This window comes from Vicugna pacos, chromosome 18 (genome assembly GCF_048564905.1).
Source record: "Vicugna pacos chromosome 18, VicPac4, whole genome shotgun sequence".
Taxonomy (NCBI): Eukaryota; Metazoa; Chordata; class Mammalia; order Artiodactyla; family Camelidae; genus Vicugna; species Vicugna pacos.
Genome location: NC_133004.1, coordinates 28,098,052 through 28,117,371, shown reverse-complemented (window position 1 = coordinate 28,117,371; position 19,320 = coordinate 28,098,052). Strand labels below are relative to the sequence as shown.

At 36.2% G+C, this 19,320-nt stretch overlaps 1 protein-coding gene and 1 long non-coding RNA gene across 6 annotated transcripts in view; one reads left to right on the top strand and one right to left on the bottom strand.

The window, feature by feature from the left end:
- LOC107033294 (phospholipid-transporting ATPase ABCA3-like) overlaps positions 1-19,320 on the bottom strand; it is a 118,564-nt gene that overhangs the window by 1,524 nt on the left and 97,720 nt on the right. For all 4 annotated transcript variants that reach the window (XM_072942773.1, XM_072942776.1, XM_072942774.1 and 1 more), the window contains 5 exons: positions 18,602-18,727; positions 18,154-18,348; positions 10,618-10,805; positions 9,960-10,130; positions 9,387-9,577 (listed from right to left, as the gene is read on the bottom strand). In XM_072942773.1, coding sequence (XP_072798874.1) covers positions 9,387-9,577; positions 9,960-10,130; positions 10,618-10,805; positions 18,154-18,348; positions 18,602-18,727 — 871 coding nt within the window. The remainder of the gene's footprint in view (positions 1-9,386; positions 9,578-9,959; positions 10,131-10,617; positions 10,806-18,153; positions 18,349-18,601; positions 18,728-19,320) is intronic.
- The window catches only part of LOC107033293 (uncharacterized), a 108,082-nt gene that overhangs the window by 4,617 nt on the left and 84,145 nt on the right, over positions 1-19,320 (top strand). For both annotated transcript variants that reach the window (XR_012061166.1, XR_004193971.2), the window contains exon 2: positions 387-607. This is a non-coding gene — a long non-coding RNA (uncharacterized lncRNA). The remainder of the gene's footprint in view (positions 1-386; positions 608-19,320) is intronic.

Sequence of the window (19,320 nt, the reverse complement as noted above, 5' to 3'; positions counted from 1 at the left end):
TGTTCTTTATAGTTTTATTATCTAAGTCTGGAACCCTAAATATTATAGTTTGGTTTACCTTCTTCATACTTCATATGAATGCAACTGTATAGTATGTATTATTTTTATCTGGCTTTTCACTCAATATATTTTTAAGCTTCATCCATGTTGTTGTACATAGCTATACCTCATTTATTTTCATTACTATAAAGTTTCCAGTGTGTGACTGTACCCCGACTATTGGTGGACACACAACACCTGCCTCCTAGTAATCACAAAATTGTTTATTCTCTTCCCATGATAAAGAGGGCTGACCTGTGCAGTCAACAGGTTATTGTAGAAATAACAGTATGACTTCTGAGGCTTGTTTATAAAAGATATTGTGGTTTCTGTCTTGTTCTCTCTAGGATCATTTGATGTGGGAGAAACCGGCCACTATGTTGTGAGGACACTCAAGCAGTCCTATGGGGAGGTCTGTCTACAGCCACGTGAGTGAGAAGCAGATCCTCCAGCGAGCCTTCAGATAACTGAAGTCCCCGTCAATAGCTTTACTCCAACCTCATGAGAGACTCTGAATGAAAACATCCCAGCTAAGCCTCTCCTACATTTCTAACCCACAGAAACTGTGGTAAGTGTTTATTATTGTTTTATGCCACTAAGTTTTTTGTTTTTTGTTTTTTTTGTAATTTGTTATGCAGCAAGAGATAACTAATACAGATTCTGGTCTGGGGCTATTACATACAATTTTGTTTTGAACATTCTCTACCTACCTCCTGTTGTTTAAATAAAATCATTTTCCTGGGAGTGTAATTGATGGGGCAGAAGTTCGAGTATCATTAATATTAGTAGATATGGCAAAAATTTCCAAGTATTTTATATTCTGCCCAGCCATGTGTAAAAGTCCCCTTTATTCACTTCTGTACCAACTCTTGGTATGGTCAACTAAAAAATTTTAGCCATTTTGATGTGTGTGTGTGTGGTGGTATCTCATTGCCAATTTTAATTTGTATTTCTCAGATGACTAATGATGTTGAACACCCTTTTATTTGTTTCCAGCTTGTTTTGGTTACATTTTCAATAAAGAAAACTTGTCTCTCTGAAACTTAGCAATTTCTGGTCTCCTTAGCTGCTAGGAATAGCAAAACTAGCTCTCTTCCCTTGGCTATGTGCAGAGTAACTGCTTATTGTGTATGAGTCTTGTTGTTTCAGTGATTTGGCCTAACTGCATGTATTCTCGGGTTCTTGGGGGATACTCTGTCACTTAGCTTTTGTTATAAGATGTTTTCCATTATTTCATTCTATTTATTCCATTTTAGCAAGAAAAAATTGGGGAAAATTCAAAACTGGGCTGCCATATTCTAGTCATTTGGTTTTAATTTCAGTAATTATAATTTTTATCTCAGAAGGCTTTGTTCGCTTTTTTTTTCAAGTCTGCTTTGTTACTTTTTAAAGAAAATTCTGAAATTTCACACATACAGCAAAGTAAACAAACACAATTATATTGCTCAATGAATTTTCACAAAGTGAATGAACACTGGTTCATTATACAAATCCAGTCATACAGCTAGTATTCTTTTGGTTTGCTTTTTTCTCCTTCAATATTGTGCTTGGGTTGTATGCCATGTAGTTGTAGTTTGTGCATGCTCATCAATAAATAGTATTCCAGTGTACATGTACAGTATTCCACTTCAACAATCATACTCCATTCTGTTATGAGCATACCATAATTTATTTACCCATTCCCCCGTTTATAGAGTCCCACTCTCATAGGTTTCAGCCATTATGAATAGTGCTTTAGTAAACAGCCTTGTACATATTTTTTAGTCAATATACAAACTCATTCCCACTGTGTATCCCAGGAAGTAGGAAAAGAAAGTACATTTCACAGTTCATTTTATGAGACAGTATAACCTTGATCCTAAAATTAGACACCACAAATTACAAGAAAGGAAAATTACAGGTCAACATATCTTCTAAGCACAGATGAAAATGTACTTATCAGGTACTAGCAAATTGAATCTAACAATATGTAAAAAAGAGAATACATTACAACCAAGTGAGATTTATTATTCCAGGAATACAAGGTTGGTTTACATTAAAAATTCAACCAATGTAATTTACCACATTAACAGAAAAAAGGGCAAAGATTATGAAATCATTTTGATAGATGTGTTAAAGTCATAAGATAAAATTCAACATCTGTTAATAAGTAAGATTCATAGTAAACTTGAAAAGAAAGGAAATTCCTCAGTCTGCCTTACTCATTTTTGATAGTCTCTAATTTCTGAGTCTTTTTTCATCATAGTAAAATATGCATGATATTTATCATTTAAATCATTTTAATTGTACAGTGCAGTGGCATTAATTACATTCACAATACTGTGGATTCATCATCATTACCTATACCCGAAACTTTTCCATCATTCTCATCATAATCTCTGTACCCATTAAACAATAATTCCCATCACCCCTGCCTCCAGTCCCAGGTAACTTTTTCTAGGTACTTTTTGTAAATGGAATCACACAATTTTTGTCCTTCTGAATAAGCCAAAGTTTATTTTACTAAGCATAACATTTTCAAGGTATATCCAGTGATTTTGATCTACATTTACATAATGACTAGTGATGTTGAGCATCTTTTCATGTGTTTATTGGTCATTTATATATATATATATATATATATATATATATATATATATATATACTTTTTTTTTTTGAGAAATGTCTACTCAAGTCCTTTGCCTATTTTTGATTAGTTTTTTAATTTTTAGGAGATCTTTTTATATTCTGGATATGTCTCTTGTCATTATATTGTTTGCAAATATTTTATCCCATTTTGTAGGTTTTCTTCACTTTCTTGACAGTGTCCTTTGATACACAGAAGTTCTTAATTTTGATGGTCCAATTCATCTGTTTTTTTCTTTTCTTTGTTTAATTGAAGTATAGTTGATTTACAATACTATATTATTTTCAGGTTTACAGTATAGTTACTTAGTATTTTTGCAGTATTTTCCCCCATTTAAAGTTATAAAATATTGGCTATACAATATATCCTCAAAGTGTATTTATTTTATACATAGTAGTGTGTATCTCTTAATTCCTTACCCCTATACATCTATTTTTCTTTTCTTTCTTGTACTTTTGGTTCATATGCATGAAGTCCTTGTCAAATCCAGTGTCATGGAGATTTTACCCAATATTTTATGCCAAGAGTTTTATGGTTTTAGTTCTTATGTTTAGGTCTTCAATCCATTTTGAGTTAAATTTTGCGTATGGTACAAAGTAAGGGTTCAACTTCATTCTTTTGCATATGAATATTCAGTTTTCTAAGCACCATTTTTTTTTTTTGAAAAGACTGGCCTTCCTCCACTGAATGAACTCAGCACCCTAGACTTTTCAACCAACTATTGAAAATCAATTGACCATATATAAAAGTGTTTGTTTCTGGGCTTTCTATTCCATTTCACTGGTCTATATATATCTTTTTATTCTTTATACTTCCTGAATCAGAAATTAATCAGGAATAGTAAGTCTTCCAATTTTGATCTTTTTTAAAATTGGTTTTTTTTTTTTAAATAGACTTTATTCTTTTAGAGCAGTTTCAGGTTCACAACAGTATTGAGCAGAAAATACAGAGAGTTTGCACATAGCCCTCCCCACCCACACATACATACTCCCTTACCCTCAACATTCCTCATCAGTGTGGCATATTTGGTACAATCCATGAACCAGCATGGTCACATTATTATCAACCAAAGTCTATAGTTTACATTAGGATTCACGCTTGATGTTGTACATTCTATGGGTTTTGACAAATGCATAATGACATGTAGCCACCACTGTAGCATCATACAGAATAATTTCATTGTCCTAAAAATCCATTGTACTCCCATCTATTCATTCCTTCCTCCCTCCCTCTCCCCAAACCCCTGGAAACCACAATCTTTTTATTGTTTCTGTAGCTGTGCCTTTTCCAGAATGTCATTTGGTTGGAATTGTACAGTTTGTAGCCTCTTCTGACTGGCTTCTTTCATTTAGTAATATATCTTTTAAATTTCTTCCATGTCTTTAAAGGCTTGATCTTTTTTTTTTAATGCACATATATTTTTAAATTTACATATATGTACTGTTCATTGTTTCTAAGAATGTTTAGAGCTTTAGCTTTTTAAACTTACGTAGTTAGCAAAGGAATAAAGCCAACTACAAATTAAGAATTAATTCAAAAAGATACATACACCCTGCTATTAACAGCAACATTATTATTGCCAAGATATGGAAGCATCTTAAGTGCACATCAATGGTTGAATAGATAATAAAGATGCAATATATATATTTATATATATTTGTATTCCATTACATATATATATATATGTAATACATATATACACAATGGAATACAACTCACCCATAAAAAAGAAGGATATTTTGCCATTTGCAGCCCTTCATTCTCTTTTTTTTTCCACTTCAAAAACCAGAATTTTATAGCTGGCAGAGACATTTCCATTACATCAAAAATAACAAAATACCTAGAAATAAACTTAACCAAGGAGGTTACCTATACTCTGAAAACCGAAATGACATGAAGAAATGGAAAGATTTCTTGTACTCATGGATTGGAAGAATCAACAGTATCAAAATAGCCACACTACCCAAAGCAATCCACAGATCCAACGCAACCTCCATCAAAATACTCATGACATTCCTTACAGAAATAGAACAAACAATTCCAGAATTTATAAGGAACCACGAAAGACCGCAAAGCAATCTTTTGTAGGTCTCTCTCTCTCTCTCTTTTTTTTTTTCCTCTTTATTATTTTTGTTCTCTTACGGTTTGATGACTAGAGAAGGTCCTTCAACATTTGTTGTAAAGCTGGTTTGGTGGTGCTGAAATCTTTTAGCTTTTGTTTATCTGTGAAGCTTTTGATTTCTCCATCAAATCTGAATGAGAGCCTTGCTGGATAGAGTATTCTTGATTGTAAGTTTCCCCCTTTATCACTTTAAATATATCATGCTACTCCCTTCTTGCCCGAAGGGTTTCTGCTGAAAAATCAGCTGATAATCTTATGGGAGTTCCCTTATATGTTATTTGTTACTTTTTTCTTGCTGATTTTAATATTCTCTCCTTATCCTTAATTTTTATCAACTTGATTACTATGTGCCTTGGTGTATTCCTCTTTGGACTGATCCTGTGTAGGCCTCTCCATGATGCCTGGACTTGAGTGACTGTTTCCTTTCCCAAGTTAGGGAAGTTTTCAGTTATTATCCCTTCAAAAATTTTCTCAAGTCCTTTCACTCTCTCTTCTGTCTCTGGGACTCCTATAATGCAAATATTAGTGTGCTTCATGTTGTCCCAAAGTTCTCTAAAACTATTCTCATTTCTTTTCATTTTTTTTTCTTTTTCTGTTCTGCAGTATCTACTAATCTGTCTTCTAGGTCACTAACCCATTTTTCTGCCTCGTTTAGTCTATTCTTGGTTCCTTCTAGTGTGTGATTCATTTCAGTAATTTTATTCTAACTCTGTTTGGGTGTTCTTTATCTTTTCCAGCTCTTTGCTAAAAACTTCGCTTTGTGCATCTATACTCCTCTTGAGTTCTCTGAATATCTTCACCATCGTCATCCTAAACTCTGTCTTGGATAAATTGCCTATATCCTCATCACTTACTTCTTCTTCTGGGATTTTATCTTGTGCCTTGACCTGGAAGATATTCTTCTGCTGCCTCATCTTGTCTGTCTGTCTCTTTGTATTTTTATGTAGGTTAGTTATGTTTCTCGACCTTGGAGAAGTGGCCCTCTGTGGGAGATGTCATATGTCTCCCAGCAGTACACTCCTCTCTTGTCACCCAAGGGCCAGAATCCAGCTGGTCCCAGTGCAGAGTCTGACCCGTGTTTGTGAATTCCTTCCACAAGCGTTGGGACTGTTGTTTTCTTATTTGTAGTATCTGCCCCCTGGTGGGTGAGGCTGGACTAGAGGCTTATGCAGGTTTCTTGGCAGGAGGAGTTGGTACCTGCCTATTGCTGGGTGAAGCTGGATCCTGGACCTCTGGTGGATAGGGCCCTGTCTAGAGGCCTTTATGGCTCAGGAAGTCTGCTGATGGGTGGGGCTGTGCTCCCACCCAGTATGTTGTTTTGCCTGAGGTTTCCCAGCCCTTAAGCCTACAGGCTGTTGAGTAGGGCTGGGTCTTGGTGCTAATGATCCAGTCAAGATGTTAGCCTCCTGGAAAGCTCATGTCAATGAACACTCTTGGGATGTCCGCCACCAGCTTTTATGTTCCCTGGGTGAGCTGCAGCCGTCCCCTACCTCCCTAGGAGAACTTCCAAAATCAGCAGGCAGGTCTGGCCAAGATTCCTATGCAATCACTGTCTCTGCCCCTGGACCTGGTGCACATGAGATCTTGTGCATGCTTCCCAAGAGAATGAAATCTCTGTCTCCCCAAGTCCCATGGGGCTTCTGAAGTTAAGCCCCACAGGCCTTCAAAACCAGATGTCCTGGGGTCTCCTCCTCCTAATTCTGGAACCCTGGGCTGGGGAGCATGACATAGGGTCCAGAACCCTCACTCCTGTGGGAGGGCCTCTGTGACTTAATTGTTCTTCAGCTTGTGGGTCACCCATCTGAGGAGTATGGGGCATGATTATATCGTAAGCACACCACTCCTGCCTTCCCGCTGTGGTTCCCTCTCTGTGTTTCCCATAGAAGAGGATCTTTTTTGCTAGGCTCCAGTCTTTTTTTCTTGATGGCTGTTGAGCAGTTGGTTGTGGTTTTGTTGTAGTCTTGAGGAGAGGTGAGCTTGTGGTCATACTACTCTGTCATCTTGACTGGAAATCCTACATTTCCATCAGCAGTGCACAGGATTCCCTTTTCTCCACATCCTCACCAACAATTGTTATTTGCTGTCTTTTGGATAATAGCCATTCTGACAGGTGTGAGGTGGTATCTCATTGTGGTTTTGATCTGCTTTTTCCTTATTATTTGTGATGCTGAGCATCTTTTCATCTGCTTGTTTGCCGTCTGTATGTCTTTGTAAAAAAAATGTCTATTCAGGTCCTTAGCTCATTTTTAATTGGGTTTTTTTTTGATGTTCTGTTGTATGAGTTCTTTGTACATATTGGATATTAACCCCTTGTTGGATATACTGTTTGCAAATATTTTCTCCCATTCAGTAGGCGGCCTTTTTGTTTTGTTGATAGCTTCTTTTGCTGTGTGAAAGCTTTTTAGTTTGATTTGTTTGTTTTTGCTTTTGTTTCCCTTGCCTGCGGAGATATATCCAAAAAATTATTACTGAGACTGATGTCAAAGAGCATACTGCCTGTTTTCTTCCAGAGGTTTTATGGTTTCAAGTCTTAACATTTAAGTATTTATTCAGTTGTGAGTTTATTTTTGTATACAGTGTGAGAATGTAGTCCAGTTTGATTCTTTTGCATGTGGCTGTCTAGACTTCCCAACACCATTTGTTGAAGAGGCTGCCTTTTCCCTGTTGTGTATTCTTGCCTCCTTTTTCTTAAATTAATACCTATGTAAGTGTGATTTCATTTATGGGCTCTCTGTTCTGTCCCATTGAGCTATGTATCTGTGTGTGTGTGCGCGTGTGCGTGCGTGCACATGTGCCATAGTGGTTTGATTACTGTAGCTTTGTAGCATAGCTTGAAATCATGGTGCTGATACCTCCAGCTGTGTGGAATATCTCATCCCTTAACTTCGAGCTCGAGTCTTTACATTTGAAAGAACAGTCACCTCCTCCATTCTTTTCTGACTGACTTCAGGAAGGCGATGCCTTCCATCAACCCCATTAGGGCGACTGAGGCTTTCTCAGACTTTCCCTATGGGTGTGCTTGCTTCATACTTCTTTTTCCCTTTTGGAGGTGAATTCTTAAGATTGTATGCCTTCTATATGATCCTTCTATGCCAGGCTGGGTCATAATAGCATACTGTCTGCTTTCTCTAGTGTGATGTTGAATGCTCAGGTTTGTGTGCTTTCTCCCAGTCCCGCAGATTTGGACCACCTTTCTGTGCATGCACATCAGCTGTCTTCAGAGGCTTACTCTTGACACCTCTGGGGTTGCACCCAGGGAGCCAGTCACAGGATGTTTGTTGTGTGCAGGTGAGGTGCATGAAGCATTACTTGTGGGCCAGGAGTGGGTATCTGTAGTTGAGATGTCCCCAGCAGCTCACCTTGACAGGGTTTGGAAGTGATTTGTAAGATCTAAATTGCTTTGATGCCCTCTGAGAGCTCTGGCTGCTGTTCTCTATCAGGTTATTCCCATCCACAGTCATGCAGCATACCTCAGTATTCTTGATGGGGCAAGAAGTAATTGGGTTTCTTTGGCAGTACATAGTTTCACAGTCAAGCTGCTGTGTTCATCTTCTTTAAGACAAGTTTGTCCTCATTTTTTTTTTGTGTCCTCTCTCAGCTTCAGGCCAAGTACACTGTTGGAGTGGCTCACAGTATATATGATCCTGTGTGATTAATTCAGTATCTTCCACACTGTATACAATAAGTGCTCCATAAATCTTATTATATGAATGAATAACTAAATGAATATTCTGCTGCCTAATGAACATATTTATCTGAATATCTAGGTATAATTTATCTAATTGATACTGAATTATCTTCTCCATATAGTGGTTCCTCCACTTGAGTTGCCCATTCCAATATGTATATCCATTTCTTATTGTTTCTTCCTCTCCATTTTGATGGTCACTTCCTTAGTGTAGGACAATACCATTTATTGCTTTACCATTGTTACAGCCTCCATGCTTTTAATTTTGCATCCTGACTATCTGGCCACCACATTGTTGACAGTGATTATTCAAGAGAGAGACTAAGCCAGTCAGACTTACTAAAAGACTTACCATGTCTCTACTTAATGATTAGATAAAGTAGTGGGAGTAGAAATAAACAGAAGCTGGCTGTAAATTACTGTTTACCATGGGCACAGAGAGGCACTTACTGAAGTTAGAACACAGAAGCAAAATAGTTATGTCGCACCTTGAGATTATTTCCTTGAAAGGAGAAAAGGGAGTTTATTGTTCTTGTTTGCGTTTCATAGGCATTTCCTGTCTTAGGAGTCAGGGAAAGGCAGAGGATACATGCTCAGAAAAGGGAAACCTAAAAAATTTTTATCAAGCATAAAAAATAGAGACTTAACCTCAATAATTTAGCTCCAGATAAATACACCTGAACACATTTATCTTACTGGTTGGTTCCTACAAGAGACTGGTGAGAGCCTCTGCTATTTTGAGAAAGCTTCTTAGCATAATCAGGAATAAATTCATAGAAAAAAATTATTCCCGAAGGAGCCTAATTGAAAATAAACATCAGTAATTCACAGCAAAAAGTTAATTATTACATGCAGCAGCACAACATACGTGACTTAACACAGTTTTCACAAGCCAACCCTACTTCTCTTACCTGGGAAAGTTGTTGCAATGAATTCTTTGAACTCCGCTAGTTTATCTTCATTTTCATCAATCTTAATCTTTGCTGTCAGAATATATACGTTACCAAACTTGTTTTTGAGGTACTGAGGGCTGCCTAGGCACTTGAACTTCCCCTTTACCATGATGGCCAGCCTGGTACAAAGCGCCTCACATTCTTCCATGCTAGGGGCACAAAGGATACATGGCTGAAGAGACTCCCTTTCAGAGGGAAAATTCTGCATTTCAAAACAGAGCTAGGATTATAAGGTAACACTTGTAGTAGAAAGCTTGGTATTTTAAGATGATCATCACTAAGACCATATTTTGGAAGAGGAGGTTTTAAAATTCAAAGCAGTTGATTTTTAACTTCACAATAGGAACAGTTCTCTAACTTCCAATCTTCTACCAAGTCTGGATTTCAGAACTCAACTGAGCTAAAGCCAAGAATCATCATCTGTTTGTAGTCCCTCTTATGTAGTTCACATACTTCACTGACCTATGTTCCTGGTTCCGTATAATTCCCTCCTATACTCTTCTATCAACCAAGTCTCCCAACGGGTCATACCTGTGAGAGGTGATGATGATAGCTTTGCCAGTTTTACACATCCATGTAACTGTGTCCCAGAGCAGGCGCCTGGCTACTGGGTCCATGCCAGTAGATGGCTCATCCAGGAAGACAACTGAGGACTTTCCCATTAGGGCAATAGCAGTATTCAGTTTACGTTTGTTTCCTCCACTTTGTCGTCGAAGAAGGAGAGAGAAAGTGGAGGAGAAAGAAGAAATAAGGGTATACACATCGTTAATTCATAGGACAGAATTAGCTCATATACCCACAGTGCTGCTTTGATATGACTCACAGAGGGCAGCAGCCCCAGGTCCAGGTGTGTATATCAGCCCATTTTCTTTAAAATGACTTTTTTGGGGTAATTTATTTTAGCATCATTATCTTGCGAAATATTTTTGTTTAGAGGAGACAAATACCATAGGGATACAGGGATGAAGTTGCTCTTTTTTGAAACGCAAAGGCTACAACTCATGCCTGCGAAACGTTAACTTCATGCAAGTGTGATCTGCCTTATTCCTGACAGGACATAAGGCTCTTTCATAGTCATGGCCTCTGTGTGACAGAGTTGTCAGGTTGAGTTTACAGTCATTCATTCTGAACAGTAGAAACACAGGTGTGCAGTAGGCAGCATAATAAATACAGTAGCATAATGTCTCACCTGTATGTGTAGATGTACTTGTCAGCATGGGTTTCCAGGTGCATTGAATGCAAAAAAGTTTCCACATACATGTAAATATCTGGCTCCGGGACCCCCCGCAGCCTGGCATACATGATCAGCAATTCCCGACCTGTCATGTGGTTCAGCATGGGGTCAGATTGAGGACAATAGCCAATTCTTGACCTAATCTGAATCCAGAGGGTAATTCATTAGCAATAGACCCAAGTCAGTTATTCCATTGAACACACAGTTACATGGATGAGATAGAAAACCTGGTTTCTAGCCCATGCTGGCAAGGTGATACCCATAGAGCTCCTAACAAGGATTACTTCTTTTTCAGTCTAAAGAATCTTTACAGCTGGAACCCATGGTAGTAGAATGGAATACTAACATCCCTCCCTGGAATTTTCAACATATACCTATTGTGTATTTTTATGTGCCCAATACAGTTTTTTGTTAGATGAAGTTGTCTATTCCAATATCATTAAGAAATTGCCATTCTGTTAAATCAGTTAAAATCATGTATAAGATTTTCACTTCTGGTAATGCCAAGTACTTGTATCAGGCCAACTCTTCCACACATAAAAATAATATATGATATATACATGATATATATGATCATATATATAACATATATCATATATATACACAAAAGTAAACAAGTTAGACTAAATGAGACTGAAAACTTCTGTTCAGCAAAGGAATCCACCAATAAAACAAAAGGGCATCCTACCAAATGGGAGAAAATATTTGCAAATTATCTATTTGATAAAAAAGTTAATATCCAGTTTATGTAAAGAACTCATTAACTCAACATCAAAAAGACAAACAATCTGATTAAAAAATGGGCAGAGGACCTGAATAGACATTTTTTGAAAGAAGGCATCCAGATGGCCAACAGGCACATGAAAGGGCACTCAACATCACTAATCATCAGGGAAATGAGAATCAAAACCACAATGATTTATCACTTCATGCCTGTTAGAATGGCTATTATCAAAAAGGCAACAAGAGATAACAAATATGAGTGAGGATGTGGAGTAAAGGGAACCCTTGTGCACTGTTGGTGAGAATGTAAATTGGTGCCGTCACTATGGAAAACAGTATGAGATTGCTCAAAAGATTAAAAATAGACTACCATATAATCCAGCAGTTCCACTTCTGTGTATTTATCCAAAGGAAATGAAAACAGTCACTCAAAAAGATATTTGCAGTCCCATGTTCACTGCAGCATAATATTTACAGTAGCCAAGATGTGGAAACAAACTAAGTGTGTTGATGAATGAATGGATAAAGAAGATGTGATATGATCAAAAGGCACATTAAAAAATGTTCAGTATCACTAATTATCAGAGAAATGCAAATCAAAACTACAGTGAGGTATAACCTCACACCAGTCAGAATGGCCATCATTCAAAAATCCACAAATGACAAATGCTGGAGAGGCTGTGGAGAAAAGGGAACCCTCCTGCGCTGCTGGTGGGAATGCAGTTTGGTGCAGCCACTGTGGAAAACAGTATGGAGATTCCTCAAAAGACGAGGAATAGACTTACTATATGACCCAGGAATCCCACTCCTGGGCATATATCCAGAAGGAACCCTACTTCAAAGTGACACCTGCACCCCAATGTTCATAGCAGCACTATTTACAATATCGAAGACATGGAAACAGCCTAAATGTCCATCAACAGATGACTGGATAAAGAAGAGGTGGTATATTTATACAATGGAATATTATTCAGCCACAAAAACGACAACATAACGTCATTTGCAGCAACATGGATGTTCCTGGAGAATGTCATTCTAAGTGAAGTAAGCCAGAAAGAGAAGGAAAAATACCATATGAGATCACCCATATGTGGAATCTAAAACAAAACAAAACAAAACAAAACATAAATACAGATCAGAAACAGACTCATAGACATAGAATACAAACTTGTGGTTGCCAAGGGGGCAGGGGGTGGGACGGACAGACTGGGATTTCAAAATGTAGAATAGATAAACAAGATTATAATGTGTAGCACAGGGAAATATATACAAGATTTTATGGTAGCTCACAGAGAAAAAATGTGACAATGAATACATATATGTTCATGTATAACTGAAAAATTGTGCTCTTCACTGGAATTTGACACAACATTGTAAAATGATATAACTCAATAAAAAATGTTAAAAAAAGATGTGATATATCTATGCAATAGAATGTTACTCACCCATAAAAAAGAATGGAATCTTGCTATTTGTGACAAACGTAGATGGACCTAGAGGATATTATGCTAAGTGAAATAAGTTAGACAGAGAAAGACAAATTTTTTGTTTTAAAATATATTTATTCTTATTTTATATTTTTTCCTGATTTTTCTATGACAGTTTTCCATCATTTTCCTATGATCTGAACATTAAAAGACTATTCTTTTTATTTGCTCTTTAAAATGCTGATAGAATAGTCCCTATGAAACCCGTCTGTAACTAATGCTTAATTTTATTTTATCTTATTTTATTTTACTTCACTGAAGAGTAAATATTTGGTAACTTCCTCTATGTTTCTACAGAAATTATGATTATCTCAGTTTACTATTTTCTATTTCTTCTGAGATAAGTTTTAATAATTTGTATGTAGCTAGAAAATTACTTTTATTAAAGATTCACATTTTATTTACATGGAATTGAATCAAGTACTTTCTGTTTCTTATGATTTCTAGTCAATGTATTTGTGTTCCCTTCCGGTTTTAATAGGTTTAGCTATTTCTCTATTTTTAAAAAGTTCTAGTTGTTTTGACTTATTTTTTGGTTAGTTGACTTTATTATATTTTTACATATTTATGTATTATTGTCTACAGTTATACTTTTATATGCTTTCTTCCATTCATTGTTTTCTGAACCATGTGGTTGTAACTTGTTTATTTTTATTTTTTTTTAAATTGAAATGAGCATATATAAGGTCATACGTTATTCTCTGAGTAGTGGTTGGTTGTATATCATAATCTCATGTAATGCTTTCATTATTTTCTAGAAACTTTGTAATATTTTATTGAAAGCAAGAGTCATCTAAAGATGAATTTTTAAATTTCAAAATGAGAGGAACTTTTCATATTCTGATTTTGTTATTTTTTTATTGTATTCAATTATAATCATAATATACATATTTTTATATTTTGAAAGATTGTTTTTTGATGTATGGAATAAAAATGGTCATACCCATTATTGAATTATTTTTGAGAGATGTAGAATTTGATATATAACAATCATGTTTACCATATTGACTGTGTTGCTTACATATTCTTTATCCATATTTTCTGTTGACATCATCTGTCTTGTACTAAAATAAGAGGATTAAAGATTTCATTTATTATGTTTTTATTCTCATATTTCCCATAATTTATGCCTTAGGGAGGTTGCTTTTGTGTCATTTGGTGCAAAAAATACTCGTAACTTCTCCGTCTCCATGATAAATGTTACCTTTTAGTATTCGTGCCACTTTTGTCATTTTTGATGTGTTTAGGCTAGAATTCCACCTTGTTTTCTGTTATGGCTGATTCCCTTTTTTCAGATTTACAAAGGCTTATGTTGTTCTAATGATATCTTTAATATATAAAAATTTATATATCTTTTTATATCTTTGAAATTTATTGAGCCTGCTTTAATCCAACATATGATCAGTTCTTCTAAAAAAATATTCCTTGTATGAAAGAATAGTATCATTCTTCATTTGTTGGGTACAATATTTGTATACTTCTTTAAGCCCGTTAATTGTTCTGTTCAAATATTCTACATCTCATTAATGAGTTTTCAATGTCTTTGTTCTATCACAGTGAAAAAGATGTTAAAATTAGCCACTACAATCATGTATCTGTTTCTCCTTGAATTCCCCCTTTTTTATACTTTATAAATGTTGAGCCTGTAATCTTGACATTTTAATGTTTTAAACTATGTCTTCCTGATGAAAATTATGCAATCACACTCTTCTAACTCTAGTAATAGTTGTTGCCTTAATGTTTTGTCTCATATTATAGCTACCGCTGCTTTTTTGATTAGTATATTCATAGTGTTTTTTTCCCTTCATTTACTTTCAGACTTCTCATATGTTTTAAAATATGCCCCTTGTAAAGAGGATATAGTTTAGTCTTTTGTTTCTCTCTTTGCTTTATTTTCACCCTAACTTAAATCTTTGTTCTTTAACTGTAATGTTGAGTTCACTTATACTGCAATTTATCACTCATATATGTGAATTTAAATCTGTCAACTTGATTCATATATTATATTTGTCCTATATCTTGGTTACTCTTTTTTCTTGCCTTATTTTGGATTGATTGAGCATTTTTTTTTAATCACTCCATCTTTTGCTTTACTTTTGAAATTTATATATACTGTTTCTTTTAGTGGTTACTCTGAAATGTAAAATAGTCAAGTTAACCATATCAAAATAAAAAATGAATCACCCTATTTTACCTCTAGACTGTATAAATAAGAATACTTTATAACTTCATTAACTACCTTTGGAACTTGTATTGTCATGTATTTCAATCCTAGTTTATAATTTTCATTAATATTATTACCTTTAGAAATCAAAATACATTGACACATATATTTACCACTGTCTTTTCATTTTCATTCCTTATTTCATTGCAAGGCTTTTGTCATGGATCAACTTTCTTACTCTTGAAGTGTAAATCCTTTAGTATTTCCTTTAGCAAGAGTGTGCTGGAAGTAATAAATCTCATTTTTTTTCCTCTGAAAAAGTTTTTATTTTTCCACCATTCACCACCGTATCTTGTGAACAGCTTTGTTAAGGTATAATTGACATACGATAGACCGTATGTATTTAAATTGTGCAAGCTGATAACTTTGGTAAATACTGTCACTGTGAAACTGTGAAACCATCATCACAATCCAGATAGTCTGTTATCCCACAGCCCCAACAGTTTTTGTGTCCCTTTGTAATACCTGCCTCCCACTCCTCACCTCCTACTCTTCAAGCAATGACTGATGCACTTTCTGCCACTACGAATTATTTTAAATTTGAGAGACATTATGCTAAATGAAAAAAGCCAGATACAGAAAGAAAAAAAAAACCCACATTTTTATGTAGAAACTAGAAAAGTTAAATACTTAGAAGAAGAGACTTGAACGATGGTTACTAGGAGCTGGGAGACAGGAAGGGGGATGTTGGTCAAAGGGTACAAAGCTCAGGTTATGTAGGATGAATAAGTCTGGAGATACAACAGTATGCTGACTGTAGTTAATAATACTCTGCTGAATACTGGGAGTGTGCTAGGAGGGTAAACTTCAGGTCTTCTAATCACACACACAAAAGGTAACTGTGAGGATATGCTGATGTGCTTGACTATAAGTAATAAGTATATGTATATAAATCATCATGTTGTGCACTTTAAATATTCACAGTTTTTATTTTTAAAAGTTATGCAGCCTCACTCATAATAAGAAATTATTTAAAACTATACGGAAATGCTATTTTAAAAAAAATCTACTGAAACTGTGTTCCACTGTGTTGAAGTGGGAAATGATTGGCTGGGACTTCTGAGCTACTCGAAAAACAACAGCTTGCTGACAGCCCACCAAACATGCCCCACATCCACTAGCAAGAAATGATTAACTAAGATTACAGAGCTTGCTTTGCAGAATACCAAGGAAATCACCTGTAAGGAAACAATTTCCTGACTGTTTCCTTCGACTCAACATCGCATAGGATCACTGAGGGACAAGAATGACTGATCAGTGAACTTTGGAGGCTGAAAATCCACCACATGCAACAGAAGGAAACCACCCCCTCCCAATTTGCACATGCAACCCATGAAAAGGCATGAAGACAGTTGTGCCTGTGCAGAGGACTCATGAAACTTCCCCCCTTACCCTTCTATCAATCATTTCTTAGCCCAGACACCCTCCTGTTTCCGACTCCCACTCAAAGCTGATTGGGAAGACAGATCTGAGCTTTGCCTTCTATCTCCTTGCTTGGCTGCCCTGCAATAAATAAAGTCTTTTCTCTCTATAGAAGACCGTTGCTTCAGTATTTGGTCTTTCCGTTGGGCAGCGGGAAACCAATCCTGCTAGCTTGGTTACACTGCCAGACTGGCTAAAGCCCAAAAGACTGATCATATGTTTTGCTATGGTCAGTGTAGGGAAATAGCCACTCTCAAAAATTGCTCGTGTAGTGTAAATTTATATATCCACATATGGAAAGCAATTTGCCGAGGTCCAAAAGATTGTACATAGTATACTACATTTTGTGTAATAAAATGGAAAACAGATCTTTATAATTGATGATATACATGTAAAAAAAACTGTAGGATGATAACAGGCTTGGGATGGGATGAGGCAAAGGTGGGTAGGAAAGAAAATGAGACTTGGTACTTATATACATTTTCATATTGTTTTGATTTATGGCCCATATGAATGAATACTTTCTTTCCTCAGAGAGCTCCCATTCCTATGTATTACCAATTTTCTTTTTAAACTTTTTACTGCTTTTTTTCCTGTTTGTGTAAATATATTCTAGTTGCTAAAAATTACAATTCTGTCCTTGTCATCTCCTTAAACTCTGAGTGTCATTCTTCTTCCCCTTTTGTTTGACATCTCCCTTTCTTTTGAGTTTGGTCCCCACTCATTTCCCCATCCTCATTGTCATCCCACTGCATTCCTGTTTCAGTGATGTCCAGAGGACACCTGTCTTGCCTGACATCTGTATTTCATTTTCTTTTTCCAGTTTTTTCTTCAGATGGATTTTGTGATAAAACTTTACCCAGATTTTCCTCTAACTCACTAATCCTCCCCAACGTCTCCAGGTATTCTCTCTGTCTCCATATCTTAGAAATGTTGATAATCCTCAGGATTCAGCCCGTATCTTTCTTCTCATTATTATACACACTCCCTGTAGATTATCTCATCTAGTTCCGTAGTTTAAATTTCATTTACACTTTGATGAATCCCATGAAATGTATATCTCTGTATCAATTCACTATCATAGGTTCCAACTGTCTATTGGATATTCTCCCATTTAAATGTGTCGCAGACATCTAACATTCAGCGTATCCTCTTCTGAATATACTCATGTCCTGTATTTACTCTCTGGGTGAATGGAACTTTCTTTCATTCACTGGCTCAAGATAGATTGCAGGACAGTATCTCAGGTTCTTTTCTTTCCCTTATAGCCCACATCCAAATGGAGCCTAAACCCTGACAACTCTACTTTCTCAACGTCTTTCACAACTACTGCTTCTAACCATTGTTTTATAAGAAGCTCCAATTACATCATGGCAGATTAAGTGAGATAGCTGCTCTTCCTGTTACTAGTTTGATCCATGTATAGATACTCAAATTTTGTTTCAGCCAGAAAGAATATTTGCCTTTTCCCAAATTCAGGATGTTATCATGACTATCGCTGTCCCTGGAGTCTGTTATTTTTGAGTAAAGAATGTATATATGTCAATGCTTCCAGCTTTCCTTCCATGCCCCCCACCCACTTGTCTGTCACCTCCTCCCTTAGGGCACCGACTCAGTGATTAGGTCCAGAAATACCTTTCTGATATTTTCAGTGATGCTAATGCCGTCAATTAACACAACTCCAGAGGTTGTGGTCTCCTCTCCAGTCAATATTTTGAATGTAGTGGTTTTTCCAGCTCCATTTAATCCAAGTAATCCAAAGCACTCATACTTTTGGACTAAAAGGGAGATATTTCTTACAGCCTTTACAACTGGACACTTATAGTAAATCTGAGAAAATTAAAAAGGAACCACATTGTAGTAAAGCACTGATTACAGTCAGCCACAACCATAACCTCAGACCCCTGTGGACTGCTACCTGTGGGCAGTTTCACAGGACTCTTCTCCCCTTCAGCCGTCTCTTTTACCAGAATATTTACATCGATCCCATAAAACTCCAATGAATTAGTAATACTACCAATACGGTCTTGGCAGGGAAGGTGGGCTAAATCTTAGGGCAAGGTTGGACATTGAATGATTTTACCTTTGTAAGATCGTTAAGTAGTAGCGGGGCACGCTTCAAATTAGTTAACAGTGTCAGGACTCTCTGCCTTTCATCTTCTACGTCTTTATCCTCATATTCCTTGTTTACTTGGATGGACGCTGTAGCCTATATTTTCAAGACAAGGATCACAGAAGTGAATAGACTTTAGGTGTCTTGCTTTAAACTGCGTGGCTTTTTGAAAGCTGACCTGATGGAATAATCTCAAAGATGTCAGGAAATGTTCTTAGAGCTTTCCTACCAATTTCCTGAAATCATATGTGCAAATTTGTTCCTAAATTGCTCAGTTTTGGAAACTATAGTCATGAACAAGTTTTCTACAGCTATGAATAAGCAGTATATCCTTGCCAGTAACATGGGCACTTCGTGGAGAACAAAAGCCGCCTTGATACTATTAATTATTATATAGTGTGATTTGTTACAATTAAAATATGTTCAAGAGACCTGAGATTCAAGAGACCTGAGATCCAAGAGAAGAAAAGAATGAACTCCACTTTTTTTGAGGGAAGAACCCTTAAAAGCAAAGTCTGAACTAAGTTTGAGGAATAAACAAAGATATTGAGAGAATGAAAGGAAGGTGGTGATGGAAGAAAGGCTGCCATCAGCAGTGGGAGCTTAGTGAAAGATGTGTAGGAATGAAACCACATGGCATGTTTTGTGAATAGTAATTTGTACTGTTGGAGCAAAATTTTGTTGTTTTG